Genomic DNA, 25,539 nt, shown 5'->3' on the forward strand with positions numbered 1-25,539 from the left:
AATACTGTATGGTACTGAATTCAGATATATCACTTCATTTGGGGGATTGTGTTAATTTTGTCTGGATCTTATTTTATTTTCTCAGGTAAAAGACTGGGTAGAGCGGTTGATGAAGACCCTCAGAGACCCCTCGTTACCTCTCCTAGAATTACAAGATATCATGACCAGTGTCTCTGGCCGTATTCCCCCCAATGTTGAGAAGTCTATCAAGAAGGAAATGGCCCAGTATGCCAGCAATATCACATCAGTCCTCTGTCAGTTTCCCAGCCAGCAGGTATTTATAGAGCGACACTGGCATTCTCGACTAGCTACCAATTCTGAAGTTTATGTTGTAGGATTCCTTCCTGTTTGGATCTTCTATCTGGATGTTGTGCTTTCACAGTCTTGAGCATTGTACCCTTTATAAGTGTCTCAGAATATAAGCCCCAAAACAGAAGTAATACTATATGTGAAATGTAAAGTTTTTGTAGTTATGAGGAAAACCTATTGGCCATGTACCTCATAGAGGTTTATTCTTGGGCCTGTGCCCTAATTAGAGGAATTTTGTGAATTTAAAGTAGGGGGATATTTGCAGTTTTATTAGCAACGACTTCTTTACTACCCCAGGAGCATGCTTACCCTTTGCCTGTGAAGCTAATTTACATGTAGGGAGTTGAGCTAGGCAGGTAGAGAGTAAAGTTTGGACCTTGACCATAAGCATATCCTGCTTGTCAAGGGTCCCTGGTAGGATGGTAGCTTTTGTGATACATTCATGAGTTCATTTGGGAAAGGGTGAAAAGAAATAAAAGTTGCTTACTTGTTTAACACAAGCCTCTAAACTATGCACAGTAACTTCCAACTGCTTCCAACATGTTAAAGATGAAAGTTACCATGTTATAAGTATACTAGAATACTAGTGGTGCAGCACAGGGTAATACTTTTGGGTCTCATTTTTTTCTTTCTTCTTCTTTAGATTGCCAACATCCTAGATAGCCATGCAGCTACGTTGAACCGGAAATCTGAGCGGGAAGTCTTTTTCATGAACACTCAGAGCATTGTCCAGCTGGTACAGAGGTAGTTATGTGTAACTCTGGAAGAAAGATTCTTTTCTTCTAAGTAGTCACCAAGAGATTTACCTCAGGTTTGACCAGAGGAATTAGAAAACACTTGTATCTTAGAAAATACCTTATATCTTCTAAATATCTTAGAATTGTAAGCTAAAATATTTTTGATGACTTCTTTCTATTCTACATCTTTCTGTCGATTATTAAGGCACAGAAATTTCATTGCTTTCTTTTTCCTTACAATTTTGATGAAACTCCTAATTTTTCTTCTGGCACAGGCCTGAGTATGGCATTCATTCTTCTTAACATAAGGAGCCAACTATTGGACTGAAGGAACATTCACAGAACATTTTCAACTTTGAGATGCACATAAATTTTTCAGATATCCCTTAGCCATTTCAGGAGTATAGTGATCATTTCTATTTGGCAGTGGGAACTGAACCAGGGTACTGTTAGGTAGGGCTATCAAGTGGTTTTGGGTTTGTTTTGTCCTCCTTTTTTCCTCTCTCTTTTAATTTAAAAAAAAAAAAAATCTTGTCTGTAGGCAGATTCCTTAAGCTTATAATTTAAGTTGATCCAGTTAGTTGGTTTTAGGCTGGCCCCTGCCCTGCCCTAAAATTCTGAGGGAAAGCAGTTCAGTAGAAAATCTAGAAAGTAAAGTTGGGCTCTGGGCTTATTATTTAAATAGACTGTTACTTAATAGTGTTAGCCTGTCCGGTTTCTCAGTAGAGACTTTTTCTGCTTGCCTAGATACCGAAGTGGCATCCGAGGCCACATGAAGGCTGTGGTGATGGATCTGCTGCGGCAGTACCTGCGAGTAGAGACACAGTTCCAGAATGGTAAGCCTCTTCCTGAGGATTCTGTTTCTGAGAAAGGTTCCCTGTAGGACTGTGTAGTACCTGAGTCAGTTCTTCTTCTCACTAACTCCTGCCATGAACAAACTCTCCCTTCTCTCACCAGTTCCTTTAAAACTAAACCTCTATATCCTACTAATGCTAAAGAAAGAACAACAAAACACAGCTTGATGAGATGGTGAATCCAGTGTGCTTCTGGGAAAGAAGTGAGATAATTTTTCTAGCATGGTATTCCCTGTTGATATCTTCTTGACCTTGGTTTTAGTGAGAGTTGGTTGAGTCATGACCAGGCTGAAATTGAAAGACTATCTGAAGAGCTTGCCTCTTGGCAGCTAATCCACGGATTGAACCACAGCCATCTGAAAAAGGCTCAGATTTTCCAGTACTTTTCGGTGTATCATTTAGGTGGAATTTATCCCTGGCTTTCTCTGAAGAGCTTCATTAAATGATGTATGAAGTCTCTAAATGTGTAACACCTCTAGCTAGGATTTTAAAAGCTACATACTGCTGATATTGCTTCTTGCCACAAGGTGGCAGTGAAACATCAAAGAATTTGAAATACTACTTCATATTTTCTTACATGTTTTGCTTTCTTTTGCATCTTTTAAAGGATGGCAGCCACTCATAACCAGCAAAAATACTGAAGTAAAAATTATCAAACAATTCAGCAATGTATAAAATAATACATCACAGCCAAATTGTCTTTATCCCACTAATGCAAATTTGATTAATAGTGGAAAAACCAACTAAGGTAATTTATCATCTAGATTCAAAGAGGAAGAACCATGGTCATCTAAAGATATGGGGGAAAAACATTTGACAAAATTTAATATTCATTCATGATAAATAAACTCTTGGTAAATGAAGAATACAGTGGAACTTCTTTAAACATGTAAAGATCTCCCACAAAAAAAAATCTATAGGAAAAAAAATCTATAGGATACTTCATGCATAATGGTAAAATTGAAGGCATTGTTAAGAGCATTCCCTTTAAGGTAGGAATAAGACAAGGGCACCTGCTCTCATTGCTTCTATTTAGCATCATACTGGATGTCTTAGCTGGTGCAGTAAGATAAAAAAAGAATTAAAAGGTATGAGGACTGGAAAGGAATAAGGAAATAAATATGCCACTGTTAGATATGATGTGTACCTGGAAAACCTAAAAAAATCTCTATGTTTGTTATTAGAATTAAAGTCTAACACGGTTGTTGAATGCAAAAGCCATTATACAGAATCCAATATATGTTTGAATTCTGTTTATCTTTATAGTACAATAATTGTTTAGAAAAGCAGTTTAGAAAAATAGGTCATTGAAAATAGCAACCCAAAATATGGAATACTAAGGAATAAGTCTTAACAAAAAATATGCAAGCCTCTTTTGAAGAAAATTAAAAAGTAAATAAAGTTCTAAATATCGTAGTCTTAGATTGGAGTATATACTTGCAAAGTATTGATTCTTCCTGGATTCATCTATAGAGTCATTCATGTCCCAGTAAAAATCCTGCTAGGAAATATCCATGGAATTTGTAAAGCTAATTCTAAAATTTACATGAAAAAAAAGTCTGACAATAACCAGGATATTTGGGCAGCCCCGGTGGCACAGCAGTTTGGCGCCGCCTGCAGCCTGGGGTGTGATCCTGGAGACCTGGGATTGAGTCCCACGTCGGGCTCCCTGCATGGAGCCTGCTTCTCCCTCTCCCTCTGCCTGTGTCTCTGCCTTTCTCTGTGTGTCTATGAATAAATAAATAAAATCTTAAAAAAAAAATAACCAGGATACTTTTAAAGAAATACAAGGTGGAGGGATTTGTTCAATCAAATATCAAGGTTCAATATAAAGCCGTATTAATGAAGAGATTGTGATATTAGTGTAAGGACAGATTAATAGACTAATGGAACATAGCCTAGAAACTGATCCCATGTATAAATTAAAATTTACATTGTAACACAGCAGGCATTATAGATCATGAGGAAAGGATAGACTTTTCAGTAAATGATACTACTACAATGGCTTTTATTTATTTGCAAAGCCAAAGAAAGAAATTGGATCCCTACCTTAAACCATATAAACAGAGATCAATTCCTAGTGAATTAAAGACTTAAACATGTTTTAAAAAGGCAAAACTACTAAATTTGTAGGAGAATAGCTTTATGACCTCAAGGTAGGGAAGATTTTGTCATAGAAGACAAAGTACAAGCTATACAGGAAAAGCTTGATTAAGTTGATCCCACTTAAGAGCTTCTATTCATGAAAAGAAGAAAAGAGACTGAAAATATAAGCCATAAAGTAGGAGAAGGTACTTATAAAGCCTGCACCTAACAAAGGATATTAGTAAATAAGTAAAAGACAGCCTCATAGAAAAATTGGCAAAAGATAATTCACAAAAGGGAAAATACAAATGATCCACACATTTGTGAAAAGATATTCAAGCTCATTAGTAATTAGAAAAATGTGAGGAGCATAAATGAGTTTGGCAAAATTAAAAAGTCAGATCATCTAACACTGCTTTTGTAAGTGACAGTGCAAGTTTCCAAAGTGCAAACCACTTTGGAAACGTTTGTCAGACCTAATAAACTTTTTATTTTTATTTATTTATTTATTTTTTTTATTTTTATTTATTTATGATAGTCACAGAGAGAGAGAGAGAGAGAGAGAGAGAGGCAGAGACACAGGCAGAGGGAGAAGCAGGCTCCATGCACTGGGAGCCCGATGTGGGATTCGATCCCGGGTCTCCAGGATCGCGCCCTAGGCCGAAGGCAGGCGCCAAACCGCTGCGCCACCTAGGGATCCCGACCTAATAAACTTTTTAAATACTCTTCAACCTAGCAATTTTATTCTTAGATAATACTCTAGAGAAACTATTACATATAAGGAGACGTACACAGGCCTATTCATGATAGCATTGTTCATAATAGCAAAAAAGACCAGAAACAATTCGAATATACACAAGTGGAATAGATAATTGAATTCTAGTATATTCCTAAAATGAATTACTATACAACAGTGAAAGTAGATGAACCAAGTTGTATATATGAACTAAAAGATGAATTTTGTTAAGAGATAAATGGGATAAATGTAAAGAAAAGCAAAAGAACAAGTAACATAAATTTCAGCTTAGTAGCTGTTTTTAAGGGAAGCACAGAGGATCCCTCAAAGATAATTATTATTCTTCTGTATGTATATTTCACAATAAAGTTTTTAAAAAGAGAACAGTTGGTATCATTGCTTTCTTTCTGCTTATTGTCTCTGCTGTTTCTGGATAAATAGTCTTTTTATTTCTCCTGGTTCTCGATGTATTTCTATTGTATCTTCAAAGCTAAGTCTTGGTTGGAAAAGTATGAATTTTTATAAACAACCACTTTCCAGACACCTTCTGTTTTGTTCTAAATGGGTCTTGTATGAAATTGTCAGCTCTTAAATATTGTAGCCCACTGTTATTCAAATGTATTTAGTTTCATTTTGAAAAAAAAAAAAATCTTATGTCAATCTCCAATATTTAAAACAGAGCTGAGTTACCCTGATTGAATGTACTCAGTAGTCTAGGTATCCATGGTAATCCAGTCAAACTGTTCTAGTTTGTAATTTAATATAGAATCTGAACTGAGGTGATAATCCTTTAATATTTTCATGATTTCATAAAATTCTGACTTTGAAACTATTCAAACACTAATTCTCCTTTCCTTGGAAATTTAATTCTCTGGTAAGCTGTTTTCTAAAGAACTGAATATTATATCCCATGGTAGATATGAGTACAGTAAACCTGTAGCTTATGCTTCTGTCGCAAAGCATAGCTTTCCTTGCCAGAACTAACCTGCCCCTGGTGGCCTTATGAAGGGTCAGTGAAAATATGCATAACTGTACTTTTCCTACAGATATTTTGACTTAATGCAAGGATCTCCTTGATCTGTGCCTTAGTTTGGATTTGGAAGCCTAGGCATTGCTTAGCTGTTTCATGGATCTATAGGGCAAAATGTTGATTTCAGAGATAGTAGCCTCTTGTAGATATTGATAAGTTTGTATGGTTTTATTTTTGAGTTAAAACTGTTCTCAGAGTTAGGGTGAAACATTTTCAGTGAGTCAGACATGAAACAGAATCTCAAGCTGGGACAGACTTTAAAGATCATCGAGTTTAATGGTATTGACATTTCTTTTCATTTATTGATTGATTGATTGATTGACATTTCTTTTTAAGCAACAGAACCCTCTCTGCTAAGGAAATCATTCCAGGAAGCTAAATGAGAGAGTTTAGAGTAAGAGTGAGAGGTTGGAATTATCACCAACCTCCCAGTCTCTAAGACATACTTTCCCTCCACCCTTTTTTGGGGGAGGGATGAAAATGAGGCTCAGAGAGGTAAAACAATTTGCCAAGAAGCCCATAGGAAATTGGTAACAGAGCTAGGCTTTGAGCCCAGGCCTTAGACCAGATTGCTTGACTCTTAGTCTAGCGTTTCTTTTACTAAACCTCACTGCCAATTCTGTACAAAACCATCCAAGAAAATTCTTAAGATGTTTCCTCTCACTGCTTATCAGGTGAATCATAGACATTAAAAAGAACAAGCAAATAGCATGCAACTGAACGTTTGTCCGTGGATGAAGACCAGTTCATTTTGCTGCTTGCAGGTCACTATGACAAATGTGTGTTTGCCCTTCGAGAAGAGAACAAGAGTGATATGAACACTGTACTGAACTATATCTTCTCTCATGCTCAAGTCACCAAGAAGAATCTTCTGGTCACAATGCTTATTGTGAGTATAATTTTCCAGAACTTGTAAGGATGGTTGATGATAAGAAGGAAGCATTTCTCCTTCTGAGGTTCTGTGGTCAGAGGAAAAGTTCCTTGTCTTTTGTAATTTGGGGGTGAGTGGTGCTTGGGTTATAGGTGACCAGTTTCTGACATCTACCTCTGTCCTTGACCTGAAGGAACTTGCTCCAGTCAGGAAAGGATTATTCTGGCTATTGTGTGTGCAGCCATGCACAGGAACTCAGACCCCTTGACTCTGCTTAGAGATGCCTTGTGCTTCCCCAGTCCTGCTGTCACTCATGACAGTAGTTTTAAAATTTAGTCTTATCTAGCCAGTGTACTTTGTCATAATAACTCTTGTTTATTCCATGAATATCAGCAATGGCATGTCCCAAAACTTAAGAACAAAAAGCAACGTGAGAAAAGTACTGCCCTTTCCACCAAAGAAATTTAATTTTTTAAAAAAGATTTTATTTATTTATTCATGAGAGACACAGAGAGAGAGAGACAGAGAGAGGCAAAGACACAGGCAGAGGGAGAAGCAGGCTCCATGCAGGGGGCCCGATGTGGAACTCGGTCCTGGGTCCCCAGGATCACACCCTGGGCGAAGGCGGGTGCTAAACCACTGAGCCACCCAGGGATCCCCTTATTTATTTATTCATGAGAGACAGAGAGAGAGAGAGAGAGAGAGAGACACACACAGGCAGAGGGAGAAGCTGGCTCCATGCAGGGAGCCCGATGCGGGACTCGATCTCGGGACTCCAGGACCACGCCCTAGGTTGAAGGCAGGTGCTAAACTGCTGAGCCACCCAGGGATGATCTCCACCAAAGAAATTTAAATTTATTCTGCATCTTCTTTGGTCTCTTTCTCTTTTACTTATGTGGAAACTCTCAGCTCAAATTCTTGTACTGGTAGTGGATACATGCTTTTGTCCCCATAACCTCATAATATGAGAATTAGACAGTGGGAAATAGAGGTGAGACTAGTAAATGTGATTAGAATTAATTCACATTTGACTGTGGGTAGAAGTTCTGTGGACTTACAGATTTTTAAAGATGATTTTAAGTCCTTCATCCCTAGATTCTTCCGGTTGAGTTAGTTCTAGGAATTGGAGAACAATAGAATTATTCTTAGAGTCCCCCACCCCGTGAATAGCTGACTGGCTGTGGCCTGTTGGTCTTTTTTGGGGACTGAGGTATCTTTTTACTCCTAGATTCTTCTCTTGTCCCTTTGTGGAATTGGCACTCTTGGTACCTTAATTCCATCATTTCTTCTTGGAGGGGAAAAAAAACATAAATCATCACTGCTGTTTTTTATTTCATAGTTCAGAATAAAGGGAAACTATCTAGCTCATGCTTCTGGTTAATAGCAGCGCCACAGCTTTGTATCTGTGTAGCTGGTTAACTCTCAAGGATATGACATTTGTTTAGAATAACCACTTTTAAAAATATGTAATTACAGGAAGAGTTCATTTACCTTTGCTACCCTAGATGGTGGGGAAATCAGAAGATGCATTTGAAAGGAAAAATATATATATCAGCAGTATATAATATTTCAACTTCCGCAAGTGACAGGTTTTGGCAAAGAAGTGCTATTATCTATGGCAATTTGCTGATATTTTTTTTCCTCAGTCAAGAAAAACAAATCTGACCAGTTGTGTTTTTTGTTTTTTTGTTTTTAATTTCAATACAAGGATTGCCAATTCTCATTTGGATAGGACTTTTTGGCAGAAAAGGGTAATGAGGGAGCGGAAGAATCTCAGTTTGGACCTAAAATGGGGTGTATTTGCCTTTTTAGGGAGGTAATGATGGTGAGTTTTCATTTTATTATGATTACCTTTTTAAGGACTTAACAGTTTTCTGCACTAAAAATAGACCAAAGCCCAGAATCCTTGGAGCAGCAGAAGAGTAATGATCGTCCAAGACTGTCGCTGGGTTTCTTAAATTCTAATTTGTAAGATATAGGGGCTCGGCTCGCTCCTTTTGCGGAGTGATTGTAAGTAACGCTTGCCTTAAGAATCTCATTATTGGAACACGGAGCCATATTTCCTCTGAGAATTCTGGAGTAGCTTTGAGCCGGGGCTGTTCATTTCTCAAGTAATCACGCTGGTGTGATGGAGAGAGAAAATGGCAGCTGTTCGGAGCTCAGGCCTTCAATTTTCTTCAGAGTCCAGTCACTCAAGTGTGTAATTACACGGGGGGTGCTGCAGAGGCGTTGGGCCCTGTCAGAGAACTGGTTTGAGGCTTTGCTTTCTGCTTTTGCCAGTCAGGACAGGCAGAAGCCAATGGGACTCTGACTTGCTGCTGTTCTTTTTTCCCCACCTTGTCATCCTGATTACTTCTTACCTGCATGGATAGTGCCCAAACTTTCTTTCCAACAGGCTGAGCTCTTTGGAGAAAAGAGCTGTTGTTAGTGTTTGGGTTTGGATGAATAGGGTGGATGGGGAGGAGAGAGGGAAGGGGAGGAGGAAGAGGAAGAAGAAAAGGTTGAAGATGTGAACCAGAAAGATGGATTTGGCCTTTATTTTGGCATTTCACATTTTCCTTAAAAACAAAACAAAACAAAACACCTCAGTAAACAAAGTAGGATTTGTAGGCTTTCATATCATTGAATTTCTTTTGAAATATCAGCTGCATTTACCTAATCCTAGAGATTTGGAAATCAAGAAGTTAATTGATATGCTTGAGCTGAGGACCAGCTAGCCATGTCCTATGCAGCAGGGATGAGAGCTCAAGAGGTGCTCCCTACTGATCTGATATTACTGAATACCAGATGTGGGTTTCCTCTTTCCTTCTGTTAATGGTTAGGTTTTACCACCATTACCCCACCCCACATTTGCATTAATGTTGGTGGCTAGTAAAAGCCATTTTACTGGTTTGAATCACTCTTTCCATAGGTCTGATGGTCTTTTACAGATATCACCTGGACAGGTCTGATGGTCTTTTACAGATATCACCTGGACATGGTAGTATTTGAATTCTCCAACTTCTGTGTTCTTTCCCACTTCCCCTTTCTTTGCTTACCTTGGCTTCCTGATTGATGGTTATGTGCCTGGCATTTCAGTCTTTGCTTTCTAGAAGTAGGATTGTTGATGATGTGCTTTGCTGAGCTAGATGATGATTTCTGGGGCTTTTGAACTTAGAAGGAGGGATCAAGACAATCAGGCTTCTATGAATCAGTGTTACAAGATGTGGGCTGCTCCAAGGAAGCCCTCATCCCCTCCACATATCAGCCTAACTTGCCTCATAGTAACTTGCCGTATGGACTCTTGAGAAAATATGTTCTAATCTTTCACCCTATCTGGAAAGCAGAATATTAAATAAAACGTGAAAGTCCTATCAGGTTTCCTCCATTTGGAGGAACATGGTACCTCGATTGAAACCAAAGTCTGGAAGACCAAATTTACTTTTTGAAAGTTCTTTTTATTTCTTAAATTTAATTTCATAGGAAAAAGCTAGAACATTGTATATGTTTACTTAGAGATACTTAGGAGATTCCTTTCTTCTTCTTAAGAGAAAGAGCATGAGCGGGGCTTGATGTCACAACCCTGAGATCATTACCTGAGCTGAAAATCAAAAATTGGACGCTTAACCAACTGAACCGCTCAGGCTCCCTTATTTAAGGAATTGTTTAGGGCAACCCGGGTGGCTCAGCGGTTTGGCGCCTGCCTTCGGCCCAGGGTGTGATCCTGGAAAGCCAGGATCGAGTCCCACATCGGGCTCCCTGCATGGAGCCTGCTTCTCCCTCTGCCTGTGTCTGTGCCTCTCTCTCTCTCACTCTGTGTCTCTTTCATGAATAAATAAAGAAAATCTTAAAAAAAAAAAAAGGAATTGTTTAGCCAAATTAAGCAGTTTGGCACCAATAAAAATTATCAGCATCCTTGTAACTATCTAGATCACAAGTTATTGTATCTAGTAGAGCTACCTTTGTGCTGAGTAGTCTTCCTGCCACTTACATGTTATTTCTGGTATCATCCACATGAACATGATATAAAGCATATTCCTTAGGAATAATGTCATGCCCATGAGCCTCTGATTTGATTTAGATGGGGAGCCTTTCCTTCTTCCACTTAACATGACTACAAATAATTTTGTCCAATGTATAAATAAAGGAGTCATCTTTCTCAGTGAACCCAACTTTACTGAATAAGGGTGATATTAATAATGTCTTACTAACCTGTCCCATGACGTCCTTGGAATATCAAAAAGTCCAGCTGTGACTGCAAGAAGCTACCAGTCCATTGCTGATTTGGGGATTAGTGTCTCATCCAGCTGAACAGTAGTTAATGTCTTGAGAGCATTACACATTAGTCACATTCTGTTTTGAATTGCCTTCAAATCTTAGGATGCCAAGATCAAGTTGGATTATACTGGGCTCTTCTGGCAGTCATCTGCATAACTTTGGCTATGGTTTTGACACTTAAGCATGTTTGTTATATTTCTGCAAATCTGAAATATTCCCTGCAGTTAGCCACCATCCAGGTTAAGAATAAATATCATAAATAAGTGTGTGATACCAACCTTAACCATTACTGAATAATTATGTTTACTTTGGCCTACAAATTTATGCAGGTAACCTGTAATCCCACATTCAGCAGGTAGGCTCATTAAAAGAACCTCTTTATATTAAGGAAACACATCTGACATAGTCACCATTTAATGTCATTGTTACAAAATGTTGACCAGAATTAGAAGGTAATGTTGGACTTCCCAAAGGAAGCTTGTCTGTAGGCTAGAGGGCCATAAACTTCCTTCTGGATGTTTGTATCTTCACATAGTTGGTTCTGGTGAATAGAATGGTCATTTGTCCTTGGTGGTTTATTTTGGTTTATTTTAGGACCTGAACATTGTTCAAGTCAAGATCAAGAGAGGGTTGAGAAGGTTACTCTATATGTGATTTTCTATTGCCAATCTTTTTCTTTTTCTTTTCTTTTCTTTCTTTTTTTTTTTTTTTTTAAGATTTTATTTATTTGTTCATGAAAGACACACACAGAGAGAGAGGCAGAGACACAGGCAGAGGGAGAAGCCGGCTCCTCGTAGGGAGCCCGACATGGGACGATCCGAGATCTCCAGGATCACACTCCGGGCTGAAGGTGGCGCTAAACCGCTGAGCCACCTGGGCTGCCCGCCAATCTTTTTCTAAGTACTTATAATGATGATGGAGAAAATAATATTTGAATGAAAAATCCAAATCAGGATAGACTAATGGAGGTAGTGGTTTATTGATAACTGTATTTGATGCTTCACATTCCAGAAAGCTCTGGTTTCTGTACTTTATCACAAGGAGCCCTGGAAGACTGTCAGTTGTTGATTGTGAGCGAATAATTACTTCCCAGTTATTATTTTTTTTTAATCTCCATAGTTCACTTTTCTTTCAGATACTGTTTCTTTTTCCCTACCCCTCGTTTTCCTTTTCTCTTATAGTGGAAAGACAAAACAAAAAAAAAAAGTTTTTTTTTTAAATGGTTTTGTGTGTTATTAGAATGTCATCTATAGGCAAGAGAATAGCTCTATTTTTTTATGTATGTATTTTAGTTTAATATCAAAAGGTAAACCTGGATTTCCTTTCAAGGGAAAACATTCCTTAACAAGGCTGTTTTGTCTGATACAAGTAGGTAGCCAGTGCTTTTGTTTTGTTGTGTTGGCTTTTGTTGCTAGATCTTGAGACTTGGGTCTGGCTGTTTGTAGAGTAGCTGAATTTTATTATTTAGGACACCGTTAGGTTTTTAAATCTTTCAGAGGATCAGTCTGATGAATAGAGTAAGTACCTCGGAAAGGAATATTTTTCTCTATTAGGAACATTGGGAAAAGAGGGATTTGGTAGGAAAAACTTGTCTTGGTTTCCCTATCCACTGTTACTTGTCTGTTCTTCTGTCTTCCAGTGGTTTTGTCTATGGTAATTTTATATGTTCCTTTGAAATTCTCTTTTGCTCCTTATTAGCTCTCCATAACAGATGCAACTTAGTTGCATTTTCTCCCTCCTTTTTTTTTCATGCCCTAGGAGAGGTGAAGAGGCCCTCTGGTCTATGACTCCATGCTCAATGAACCCTGGATATATAGTCAACCTATCAGCTGCTTCTCTCCTCCCCTCTCAGATAATTGAATTCCCTGCACTAAACAGGTGAATTTTCCCACTCAGATCAGAGAATTTCCTGTGTTCAACAGGTGAAAATAATACTTGCACTTCCTTAGCTATAAATCCCATTATGTGTTTTATGACTCTGGACATTTGGAGCAGACCTCTGATTGGTGAATTGGGAACCAGAAAGTATTTCCTGCTTTAAAATGTTTGAGAAGGGGCACCTGGGTGGCCCAATCGGTTGAGCGTCCAACTCTTGGTTTTGGCTCAGTTTATGATCTCATCACTCATTGCTCATTGGGGAGTCTGCTTGAGATTCTCCCTTGCCTTCCCTCTTGCTTCTGCTATTGCTGGGCGTGTGTGAGAGCTTGTACACACTCTCTCTCTCTCAAATAAATAAATCAAATCTTTTAAAGAGAAGAAAAATGTTTGAGAAACCTTCTTCTCAGCATGGTGGTGCAGAGTACTCCAAAACTCCAAAGTTTATTCTTTGATGTGGAAGGTAGTAGGGTTGTAGAAAAGGTGTTTTGGGACATGCATGTCTACCCTAAAAGCTGAAAGCCTCAAGCTTCTATTTATACTGTTGTGATAAGACTATAAAGAACATCCCTGAGATAAGGAAGGTAAGTATGGAATGGAGATCCTTTCTTTAGGAAAAAGGCTGATAATTAAGGTAGGAAGAAAATTAAAAGGCAACAACAACAGGAAGCCTTGGGGGATCTGGTCATCTTTCATATCCTATTGGTAGTAGAGGGAGAATAAAAATTTGCTACAATAAAAAGGCAATTATTTCAAACTGCAAGCAGAGGAAACTATGCCTATGCCGTGTATATTTTATGTGGTATGGTATTAAGAACTTCTATAAATAACTGTAAATTTCAAAAAAGAACAGATATTTATAAAAACTACACCTGCAGTTTTTTCAGCCTAGATGAAAATTACATGGATAATCTATTAATTTAGGGACTAAACTAATATTCCACTGAGAAGAAACATTTTTCTCAAAATATGATATAGGTTTTTTTCTTAACAAATTGTAACTTTTAGGAGAGGAAGGACCCAATTGAATAAGCCCATGGGCTGGATAATAGGAGCTTGGTTTTTCTCTCTAATCCATTTTAGGATTCACCATGTTTAGTTACTGTGGAATGATTCCTGGTGCAGCAAGAGGATAAATGATTTCGGGTATAGAATTGTCAGCATATGAGATGGTGTGTTTGTTTAGTGTGTGTTTTTAAATGAATAATTTGTTCTTATGTTTCTGTTTTGTACCCTCCTGGGATGCTGAACATTTGGCATGTGGAATGAAAACCACCAGGAGTGGTTCCTTTTGCCTTATTCTGCCTTCTTTCCAAAAGTGGGAGAGGGAACAGGAAAGCTTTTAGTCCTCATATTATTTAACGCCTCTTAAAATTCTTAGGCCTAATCTGTGATTTTTTTTACCCTGACCCTTTTAATGGTCTCAGATGATTTCTTCTGCGTGTTAAAAGTGTAATGTTGATCTGTAAAGAAATTCACTAGGAATTTTGAATACGAATGACTGAGGGATTTGGGTTTCTCCTTAGGAATGGTTTTCTCTGGGATTTTCTATACCGCATTGTTTGGGATTAAAAAAAATAAGTTTGCATTCTCTCATTGTATCCAGCTATGTTTACTTTGGTAAACATATTTCAAAGTTCTAGCTACAGTTCTTTTTAATGTGGATGTGTATATGTTTTTTCACCCTAACAATTAGGATCAGTTGTGCGGTAGGGACCCTACTCTCACTGATGAGCTGCTGAATATTCTCACAGAGCTAACTCAACTCAGTAAGACCACCAATGCCAAAGTAGCACTTCGAGCACGCCAGGTAAGGACATGTGTTGGTTGTCTTGAGGCGAGAAATGGTTTTCATAGATTCAGTGGTCTTTAGAAACAGTGAACTTTTACTTGATTGCCTGACAAAAAGATCGTGCGATTTTCTATGTATGTCTTCTCATTGCCCTCAGAACAGATGTTTTCATTGATGTGTTTTTTTTAAGATTTTATTTATTTATTCATGAGAGAGAGAGAGAGAGAGAGAGAGGCAGAGACACAGGCAGAGGGAGAAGCAGGCTCCATGCAGGGAGCCCAATGTGGGACTCGATCCAGGGACCCCAGGATCACATCCTGGACTGAAGGCAGGCACCGCTGAGCCACCCAGGGAGCTCCTCATGTGGTGTTTTTTTTTTTTTTTTTTTTTTTATGTGGTGTGTTTTTTAAAGAGAAAGGAAAACATTAATGTTGAGTATCTTTAAAATAATAGAAGTCTTTTCCTCCCTTAAAATTCTGTTACCATTCCCTACAATTCCAAATAGCCTTGTGATAGTAAACTAGAGTCCTATGGAGGAAAGGAAGCTAAGGGATGGCAATAAACTCAATATTTTTCACTTCCCAAAGGGAACCTTAGAAGTAGGTGTAAACTTAAGTGTGCAGGAAAAAAATCAAGTGGGGAAAGCAGAAAGATAATGCAGTGAATCCGAGGTGCTAGCAATCAGAACATCCCTAGAGAAGTCCGGGTTAGTTTCACCCTGTAGTCTTCATTTCCATTCCAAAAGGTTTCAGCAGGGAAGCCAAGAAGTGATGCTCCCTTTGTGTTTCAGTGCAGGGGCATTGACAAGGAAGCAGCATTTGAAGCTGTTCAGTGACCTTCTGCTTTCTCCACAATTGTATCCATGTCACTGAACTACTCAAAATTATTGAACCTCTCAGTGACCTGCTGAGACTATTCAGGTCCCACCGTGTCCCTGTGTGTTTGTGACATGGCTCCTCACGTGCATTGGCGTTATATTCCGACACCTTCTCCATGATACCAAATACCTGGGGCTGTCAGAGCAGCTTTTCCTGGTCCTTTCTACTTCAGAGTTGCGCAAAAGCCTTGGCTCTATTGCCTCCACCTTCCCCACAGCTGCTGCCTGCCAGACTTGATTCCCAATTAACAGCTAGTCATGCAGTCCCCAGGACCAGCAGCTTTGCAATGGTAAATCACATGCACTGAGGGAACTTGATTGAAGCTGTTTTCTCTCCTTCCCCCCCCCCCCCCATGGGAAATTGCCCACAACGCAAATCATGGTGAGAGTCAACTGAGATGCAGTATTTGGTGGCATTGGCTTTATGTTACAGGACCTAGAAGTTGTTTTACTTGGTCTCTGTTTTATCTTTGATGCCTGCACTTACAGATTTATATTTATTGCTTTTGTATCAGAGCTGCCTAATAGGAGGCTAGAATAATCACTCCCTCAGGAACTTATGCCTCTTATTTTGCTCTCACTCTAGGTTCTTATTGCCTCCCATTTGCCATCATATGAGCTTCGCCATAACCAAGTAGAGTCTATCTTCCTTTCAGCTATTGACATGTATGGACATCAGTTTTGCATTGAGAACCTGCAGGTATACATATAGTTCTTTTCTACCACTCTGCACTCTTGTCTCCTTTATTCCCAAGCATGATTTAATCAATCTATTTTAATTTTCTCTGTAGTGAAGTTTCATGCCTTGATTTTATAAAATGATTTATACTTATAATATTTTTCTCATAAAAATGCTGTTAGAATTGTGGTTGAGCTTAAAAATTGAATAGGCCTGCCTTGATAGAAGTGTCCTGTTGAAGTCTTTACCTCTTGTGCTTTTTGTCTAGAAAGTGTTCTAGGCTAGAATTAAGTGGTTGCACTGGTTGAATAGAATCAGATGTGTAAATAGGTAGTTGTTAGTCTTCTAGAGACAAAACTACTAAAGTCACTTAAGTTTCATTTTATTATGATATTTAGTATTAAGCTTTATACAGAGCCAATTTTATAGAAGAATATTGGCTAATTTTACTATTAATTGGAAAGACATTGTTATTACTGTTTTGACAACGCCATTTTTTCAGGAATGACATTCTGTTTTTCCACCTGTAAATGAGAGTAATATTGTTCTGTCTAGCCAAGGGAATCTCTAGGCTTTCTGTCATATTTCCTTGTGGGGAACCTAGAGAAGGGGAAAAGATGTTTTTGTTTATTTGGTTCATAGTTGAAATAGAGGATTTCAACTGGCGTCCAAATCTGTGGTTTTACCATAGTGGAGGATTGAGACAATATTTGAGAGGTTGAGTATAGATGCATGTCAGGAAGGATATTAATTATGGTCATTAGCACTTAATATTAGCATATAATACATTGTTACTGCATTATTTTTAAGAACTTACATATATTAATTCTTCCTAATGTTCACAACAGACCCATGAAGCTAGGTATGAGTATCTTCATCATTTTGTAGTTAAGGAAGTTGGGCACAAAGAAGGTTAAGTTCATATAGGTCATTTGTAGACAGAATTCTTGGGTTATTTTTTTTTTTGGGTTATTTTAAGAGCTTCATAATGCTGCATATTATCCACTGAAATGGTTCTATTTTGGATATAATGGTTTAAGCTTGTCTCTCTACCTTTCAGAAACTCATCTTGTCTGAAACATCTATTTTTGATGTCCTACCAAACTTCTTCTATCACAGCAACCAGGTAGTGAGGATGGCAGCTCTGGAGGTAAGTTTCCATAGTTACATGATGTGACCTTTTTTCTTGTTTTCTAGCTGATTTCTTTTGTCCATTTGCTTATTGTATCAGACCTTTTTCTTTGGCCTTAAGTCCTTTTCTTTGGTGCTTTAGAGTCTTCCTCTGAAACAAACACTTGCTTTACTCAAGTGTTTCAGCTGAACTAATCACCACTTCTGGGCTCCAATCACAGGAAAATAGCTGCCAGCATTTTTCAATAGTCTCTACTTTCCAGGTATTTGAATACTCTCATTTCATAATAAATTAGGATTCCTATAAAATAATAAGTGAAAAAATATATGGCTGACCAGAACATGTACCATTTTGTGACTTGGGCCAAATAAAATGGATTTTAGTTATATTCTGAATTTTCAAGCAGCTCTTATGAAATATTTTGTCATGAGAAAGAAAGTAATAACATTTAATGAACTGTGTTTTAGGTGCATTACTCTTTTTCTCATTTAACCCTACCATTACTTGATGAAGTGAAAAGAAAGTGAGACTCAGTTTGTGGCTTATCCACATTTACGTAGATAATAAGCAGAAGAGTTTGCATTTGAACCCAAGTCAATCTGACTCAAAGACTTTTCTGTTTCCACCACAGCACTCTACCTCATTAAGCACAAAAATTGCAGGCCCTGAATACTGCTGTAAAATTGCTGACTAGATGTTTTTTGAAGATGGAGAAAAGGGAAAGGAATGTTTTTAGATGATTTTGTGTAACACGCCATCACTACAATCTGTGGCAAGCTCCTTTGGCTTACTTTTTATTTGTATTCTGTGGATAGAGTGTAATGTATCCTACTCAGTAAATACCAAATTTTAAAAATAGTCTAAATGTCTTAGAGTGCTTTCATGTCATTTAATGAGAAATCTCCTTGTATACCTCACATGATGGTAGAATCCCGTGTAGCATTTTATGTGCATGGCAAATTGGCTGTGAAGTGCACAAGGCCAAACTGATGGTTTTTGCTGAGATGGAGCCTGTTGCTGTTTCTTTTAACTCCTGAGTCAAGCTAGTTTGTGTGAGATGTCAAATTATGCCTTACTGCTCTTGCCTAGGTTTGGGGGATATAAATCTAAAATAATTTGGGAAAACAAAGGTACAAGATAATAAAAGAGTTGAGCTGTACAACAATTATTTCTGTTGTTTGCCTTCACTCAGGTGGCTCACAATCAGTACCTCTCATTTTCCTCACTGCTTGCTTTTATCTGCTGTTGAAATTATCGCGCACAATGAGTTAATAGTTGCTTTTATCCTTGCTTTTACTAATGATCAAACATTCTTCTGAGTATGGGTTAGTGTGAAAGGTTTATGGCCCAGCCAGAGGCAGGATAGTTTTATTTCCATTTATAGTCATGGGCCTTGTTTTAAGATTGCAACTTTATTAATTAAAGCAACTTATTATTTATGTTCAGAATCTTCTTCCATATTGCATACCTCTTCTCAGCACTCTTTCCTGGGCTAAGCATGTCTTTGTTTCTGTTCTTGAAGTGTATTTACTGAGGATTACTTTTTAACCAGGTTTATGTTCGAAGGGCTTATATTGCATATGAACTTAACAGCGTACAACATCGCCAACTTAAGGACAACACCTGTGTGGTGGAATTCCAATTCATGCTACCCACATCTCATCCAAATAGGTGAGTTTGAGCTGGGGCATGCATCTGAGTTGGCTAGGGATGTATCAGGAGAGCTAAGGGGTGTAATGTATGACAGTTCCATGCATTTTTGGTTTTGGCTAGAAACATAGAGCAGAAAATGAACAAATTTAAATCATGAGAGTAGAGCCTTTTGGTACCCACCTTTTTTTTTAGTCTTTGACCTGGAGAAATGAAGTATAGTCTAATTAAGATAGAAATTTGAGTGGCGTCTAGGTGACTCAGTTGAGCAGATGCCTTTGGCTCAGGTCATGATCCTGGGGTCCTGGGATCGAGTCCTGGGTCAGGGTCTCTGCTTAGTGGAGAACCTACTTCTCCTTCTCCCTCTGTCTGCCTCTCTGCCTACTTGTGCGCTCGCTCACTCTCTTTCCCTGTCAAATAAAAAACAAAATCTTAAAAAAAAATTTTTGAGGATTACTCCAGCATTTTCATGTTTGCTTATATTATGTCATTGAGGAAACATAGTTCTTTTCTTTAAGTCAGAATTTACTGGCATTTTATTTGCCGAGACTTTGCCAGAAAATCACTTTTTTAGCCAGTGTAAGTCAAACAGTTGGAACACGAAAATATCTTGGTGGGGGTGGGGTACCTGGCTAGCTTGTTCAGTTAAGCATCTGACTCTTGATTTTGGGGTTGTGAGTTCAAGCCCCACATTGCAGCCTACCTAAAAAAGAAGAGAACTTGGATGGAATGCTTTTCTATATATTTGCTATAGATTAGTTGAAACTTAAATCGGTTTTTAAAAAATCACACCTCAGAAGCAAACTGAAATTCACCTAAACTATATAATTAAGCCATGCTAATACCATTATTTTTCCCATCCCAGGCCCTTTAAGAAATAAAATATATATACAGCAGTTTGTTTTAGTATTGCTTTGGTTTTAAGATGAAAATACTTTATCTTGAATACTGATTTATTTTTTAAAGTATTCTGAGGCAGTGAAAACAGGAATCCCACACACATATATTCCTCACCTCCTGTATTTTCATTCTTTTTAGTAATACCATAGGAAATATAAATACCATAGCCAATCTTAAGCTGCCCCCCACCTCCATTTCTTCTTTATGGCCTTTGGTTCTTCACTTCGTATTACAAAGTACTGTGTCTTTGGGGATCCTTAGTTATAGACAACAGAAATGGTTTTGTTCTGAATTGCTACTTCACCCAAAGCAATAGAAATCTTTCCTAGAGACAAAGAAGTCTGTGCTGAGACTTTTGGCCACTGGATGCCACTGTTGATCCAGCAGAGGTCAGCAGATGAGCAGAGGCATCTTCAGAAGAAGTACTTCTCTTCTTTGTCTCAGAAGATCCTTTCACATCTCTACCTCAAAAATACCTTATGGCTGGCAGAGAAAAGCATATATCCTTGATTTAGCAAGCATCTCTCGGTACATTTTTGCCTCCACGGATTTCAGAATCTCATTTTCAAGAAACGAATGGTTGTCCTTCAGCGAGCGGCGAAGTACTCACGGCACACATGGGCTCAGCACTCGGTCTTCTTTCTTTTCCTGCATTCCTTGAATAATTGTAGAGAACTACATGCTATACTTAATGCTCTTTGTGATTCTCAGGACATTCTCCTTTTCTTCCTGCTTTCTACTACCTCTTCCCTGTGGGCAGTGATTTGTAGTCAGGCTGCAGAGCTGCTTCTGATTTCCTTCCCTCCTCATCGTTCCCCTTGTCTTTCTGAATTGCTTTCCCTGTCCTACTTTTTTATTTGAGGATACATATCCAGTTTGGTGAAGGAAAGCCGACTGAAAAATGAGAGAAACGGTTCTTAACTGTTTGTTGAGAAATCTTATTCTCCTTTCCATCTCAAGGATGTGAATCTTGGTTATTCCTGATACGGCTTCGAAATTTGGCTACTTGTCCCTCCCAACAGCTGAGGTATACACATCCCTAGGGATAAAGACAAGATTTGAACAGAACTATGATCCTATTTTCTCTCTCCAGTCTTCCGTGGTTGTGTGTATATAAAATATAAACTGCTAGATTATTGTTAGTAATGGTAGCAGTGGTACTAGTAGTAGAGATGCAAGGATGAGATAAGGACAAGTAAAGGAGGAAAGGTAAAACAGCCTTTGTAAAAACCAGAAAAATGTTAAAATTGCTTTAATGCCTTTTTAGATCTAAAGTCTTTTTGTTAGTTTAGGAATGTAAAATGTGTTATCAGATTTAATCACCAAATGAAATATTCCATTATAGAGTATAAGTTTTTTGCTAAATTATAGATTTGCTACTTCAATTTAGTTTTATAAAATTTTATATTTTCTTACAAATGTTCTTGTTACAATTTGAAGTTATGACCTTATTCTGACACCAACTGGTATACTGTGATTCAATTCTGACAGTAACCACCTTGAGTTAGATAACACAAATTAAGGGCTCAGTTCTTCAAAAACCTGTCCCGATTTCAGGTAGGCCCACGAGTGGGGTTCCCAGGTCACCTGCACTTCTGACCAACTGGCTAAAAATTTGGGGGTTCCTATGACCTCATCCAGTTTAGTAATTCACTAGAACAACTTACAAAAATCAGAAAACACTATACCTATGAACACAGTTTATTATAAAGGGCACATATCAGAACTAGCCAAATGAAGAGACACACGGAGTAAAGTCTGGGTAGGTCCAGAACACAGAGCTTTCCTGTTATTTCCTTTGGAATCAGGTACTCCTCCTTGTAGCTATCAGTATGTTCACCAGCTACAAAGTTCTATTTAGCTTCAGTGTCCAGAGTTTTTATCACGGTTTCATTACAGTGGGACGATCGAATCACAAATTACATTCAACTCAATCTCTGATCCCTCTCCCCTCCCCAGAGGTCCAGCTGGCTCAGAGCCACCAACCCTCTAATCACATGGTTGGTCTTCCTAGAGAGCAACCCTTGTCCTGAGTTATCTCATCTCTTAGCATAAACTCGGATATAATCAAGGGGCTCATGAATAATGAAGATACTTCTGTTTCTTTTGAGAAATTGTAGGGATTTAGAATCTCTCTCCAAGGAACCAGGGACAAAGGCCTGTCAAATTCTTTACAGTAGGTCTATTTACCTTATAAAAGAATTCTAAGGTCTCTAAATTTTATAGATTTTATTTATTTTTATTTTAGAGAAAGAGTGTGCACAAGCTGGGGGGAGGGGCAGAGTGATAGAGGATCTCAAGCAAGACCCCGCATTCAGTGTAGACCCCGATGTGGGACTTGATCCCACAACCCTGAGATCATGACCTCAGCCAAAACCAAAAGGCAGATGCTCAACCAATTGAGCCACTTAGGCACCCGAGGGTCTCTTAATTTTAGCTAGTTTTGAGGCAAGTTCCAACTTTTTCTTACCTCTAGTAGTAGTATTCTTTCCTATTACTGTTTTGAAGAAGTAGGCAATGAACATATTGGTTTTTATTCTACAGAAGTAAGTCACAGGAGATGATCTGTCTGTTCCATTCCCAATCTCACAAGGCTCAAGGACACAATTATGTCTACTAACCTCTAGATTAATTATTTTCAGAATTATTTAGGAAATATTTTTAAACTACCGAATACCAGGATTCTGATTTATTTTGAATCAAACTCCAGAGGATCGCTTTTTGAAAATTCTGATGAGCACCTGAATAGTAAAGATCACTACCGCTAGACCGGAGCTGTCCAATAGAAATACAACACATGCCACATATGTTAAATTCTAGTTTTTGTTGGCCACGTTTAAAAGGATAATAAGAAACAGATAAAATTACGTTTAACACCATTTTCTTTAACCCATCATATCCAAAATATCATTTCAATATGTAATAAAATAAATTATTAATGATATTTTTTCATTTTTCATACTCAGTCTTTGAAATTTAGAGTGTATTTTTACTTATAATATGTCTCAATACAGATTAGTCATATTTCAAGCACTTCCCAGCCACACAGACATTTCAACTCTAGACCAAAAATTAATTAGGACAATCACATTGAGCCCTCTTTATTTTATGTTAATGGTAGTGCCCCTGGGATGGATTTAAAAAAACAAAACAAAACAAAAAACCTCTTATGTTTCTTAGTAGCTACAGGAATTCTCCACACCTGAAACTATAGGTATTCTACTACCAAATTTAATCATTAAAAATTCTCAGAACAGAGGGCAAGCATATGAATATACATATTTTACTTATCAATGTAAAACAAAATTTTACAGTATTTTTCCCAGTTGGGGTTAACAAACCAAAAATACTTGGGGGAGAAAGCAGATACATTCTTTTTTTTTTTTTTTTTTTTTAATTTTTATTTATTTATGATAGTCACAGAGAGAGAGAGGCGCAGAGACACAGGCAGAGTGAGAAGCAGGCTCCATGCACCGGGAGCCCGATGTGGGATTCAATCCCGGGTCTCCAGGATCGCGCCCTGGGCCAAAGGCAGGCACCAAACCGCTGCGCCACCCATGGATCCCCAGATACATTCTTAAACCAATTTTTTGCATTTTCTTTCCTGTTGCTTGGTTTTCACATTCCTAGCTAGGCATTTGTTTGAAGTAGACTAACTTTGTCCAGCAATCCTTAGAAGTGAGTATCTTTCTAAGTGTTACCAAAGCAAGACTACAGTCTCTTATTGTGTATGGAATCACCTGGTGGAATTCCATTCCTCCAGTTTATTTTTGACTAGTAATTTAGCTCTTGTGGGTTGGGACGAACATGGCTCTCTGCAAACTGACGACAGCAGAGTATTTTTTCTGAAAAATGCCTTAGATACGTGTCCCATTGGGATGGGTTTTGATTTTTAGAGAAGTAAGCAAAACACAAGCCAATTCCATTGTAAATAAGTAGAGAGCAGCCTCTAAGAAGGGAGAAGACACCATTTTGGGGGGCACACTTGGGCAGTTAATGTGTGGCCAACATGTTTGATGCCTTTTTATTTTTGTTTAAATTTATCATGGGATTTTGTATTGCTTGACATATTTGAAAATATGACGTATTTTCCGATACTTTCAATACTTATTTATCATAGAGGGGTGCCTGGGTAGTTCAGTCGGTTTGCTGACTGCCTTTGGCTCAGGTCATGATTCTGGGCTCCTGGGATTGAGCCCTATATCTGGCTTCCTGTTCAGCGGAGAATCTGCTCCTCCCTCTCCTGCTCCTCTGACTTGTGGTCTCTCTTGCTCATTGTCTCTCAAAAAAATAAATACTTTTTAAAAAATTGTTAAAAAAAACTTATTGTGGAAAGAACACTTAACATGAGATCTACCCTCTTAACAAATGTTTAAGTGTCACAGTATGTTATTGTTGACTTTAGGTTTAATGTTGTATGATAGCTCTCTAGGGCTTACTCATTTTGCTTGACTGAAACTTTTGCTTGACATTTACTTACTGTATGTTTCAATATAATTGGGCAGTGGGGTTTTTTCTGATACTCCTCTCAATATTTAAAACAAAAAAAAGATGACTGAACAGTTTCTTTCTATAATCCCTATGACTTTTTGTATCATTCTTTCTGCTAGGTAGACTTCAGTCAGGGCAAGTTATGTTATCTTCTTGATCTTGTACCTAAGACTTGGAAATTTTTTCTGGAAGCTGTAGTTACAACTTATTTGACATCTCCAGGTCTTCAGAGGATCCAGTTATTAGAGCTTCACTTAGGGAAGCTCCTGGTGTAGATATACCCTTTTCTTCTTAAATTCCCTTCACTTGAACAGAACTGCAGAAAAATTTCTGACTTAAGCATAATAGGAAACCTATATATGTGTTGCATGTATGTGTGTGTTTGTGTTTCTTCTGAGGTTTAAAGACTATTTCCTATTGCATGAGAATTTTGACAGGAGAGGATTTTTTTGTTGTTTAAAGATTTTAAGTAATCTCTACACCTAACATGGGGCTCGAACTCATGACCCTGAAATTGAGAATTGCATGCTCAGGGTACCCCGGGTGGCTCAGTAGTTGAGCATCTGCCTTTGGCTTAGGTCATGATCACAGGGTCCTGGGATAGAGTGCCACATCGGGCTTCCCTCAGGGAGCCTGTTTCTCCCTCTGCCTGTGTCTCTGCCTCTCTCTCTGTGTTCCTCATGAATAAATAAAGTTAAAAAAAAAGTTGCATGCTTCACTGAGTCAGCCAGGTGCCCCTTATATGTTTTTTTTTTTTTTTAAAGGTGCCTTGTAATCAGTTAGCAATTGTTTTTCAAGTAGCGAATGAGTTTTAGTTTTTTAAGTCATTTTCTTAGTGTAGGACTAGTTAGAACAGCTGGTATGCACTGAAAGAACATTTTCTTATTATTCAGACTTTCAGGATTTACTTCTCTTGTCTAAGATTCCATCAGCCCAGGTCTTTAGTGAATTCAACCAGTATTTTGCATGGATTGATCCTTGAGCCCAGACTCTATCATTTAGCATTCCTTTTTCTCTTCTTTCAGCCAGTGAGGCTCAGGGTTTAGAGCCCTAGGGGTATGTGTGTTTGTCTTTTTTCTCATTCCAAACCATAGTTGATCACTCTTTGGTGTTGGTAATGGAAAATCTTGTTACACTAAAGCTTTGTTCTGAATGCCTTTATTTTGACAACTCATGGAATCATTTGACATGTAGGATATCACTCTGCTTTGGGCACATTAAGTAACTCAGAATAATCTGAAAGCAAATAAGTTCTTTAGTCAGT

At 38.1% G+C, this 25,539-nt stretch overlaps 1 protein-coding gene across 16 annotated transcripts in view; it reads left to right on the plus strand.

Moving 5' to 3' along the window:
- Nucleotides 1-25,539, plus strand: part of ACACA (acetyl-CoA carboxylase alpha) — a 283,732-nt gene that overhangs the window by 131,094 nt on the left and 127,099 nt on the right. For all 16 annotated transcript variants that reach the window (XM_077852292.1, XM_077852296.1, XM_077852303.1 and 13 more), the window contains 8 exons: nucleotides 86-274; nucleotides 953-1,053; nucleotides 1,794-1,882; nucleotides 6,516-6,640; nucleotides 14,451-14,564; nucleotides 16,010-16,123; nucleotides 17,163-17,252; nucleotides 18,787-18,905. In XM_077852292.1, coding sequence (XP_077708418.1) covers nucleotides 86-274; nucleotides 953-1,053; nucleotides 1,794-1,882; nucleotides 6,516-6,640; nucleotides 14,451-14,564; nucleotides 16,010-16,123; nucleotides 17,163-17,252; nucleotides 18,787-18,905 — 941 coding nt within the window. The remainder of the gene's footprint in view (nucleotides 1-85; nucleotides 275-952; nucleotides 1,054-1,793; nucleotides 1,883-6,515; nucleotides 6,641-14,450; nucleotides 14,565-16,009; nucleotides 16,124-17,162; nucleotides 17,253-18,786; nucleotides 18,906-25,539) is intronic.

Source organism: Canis aureus, chromosome 16 (genome assembly GCF_053574225.1).
Source record: "Canis aureus isolate CA01 chromosome 16, VMU_Caureus_v.1.0, whole genome shotgun sequence".
NCBI lineage: Eukaryota > Metazoa > Chordata > Mammalia > Carnivora > Canidae > Canis > Canis aureus.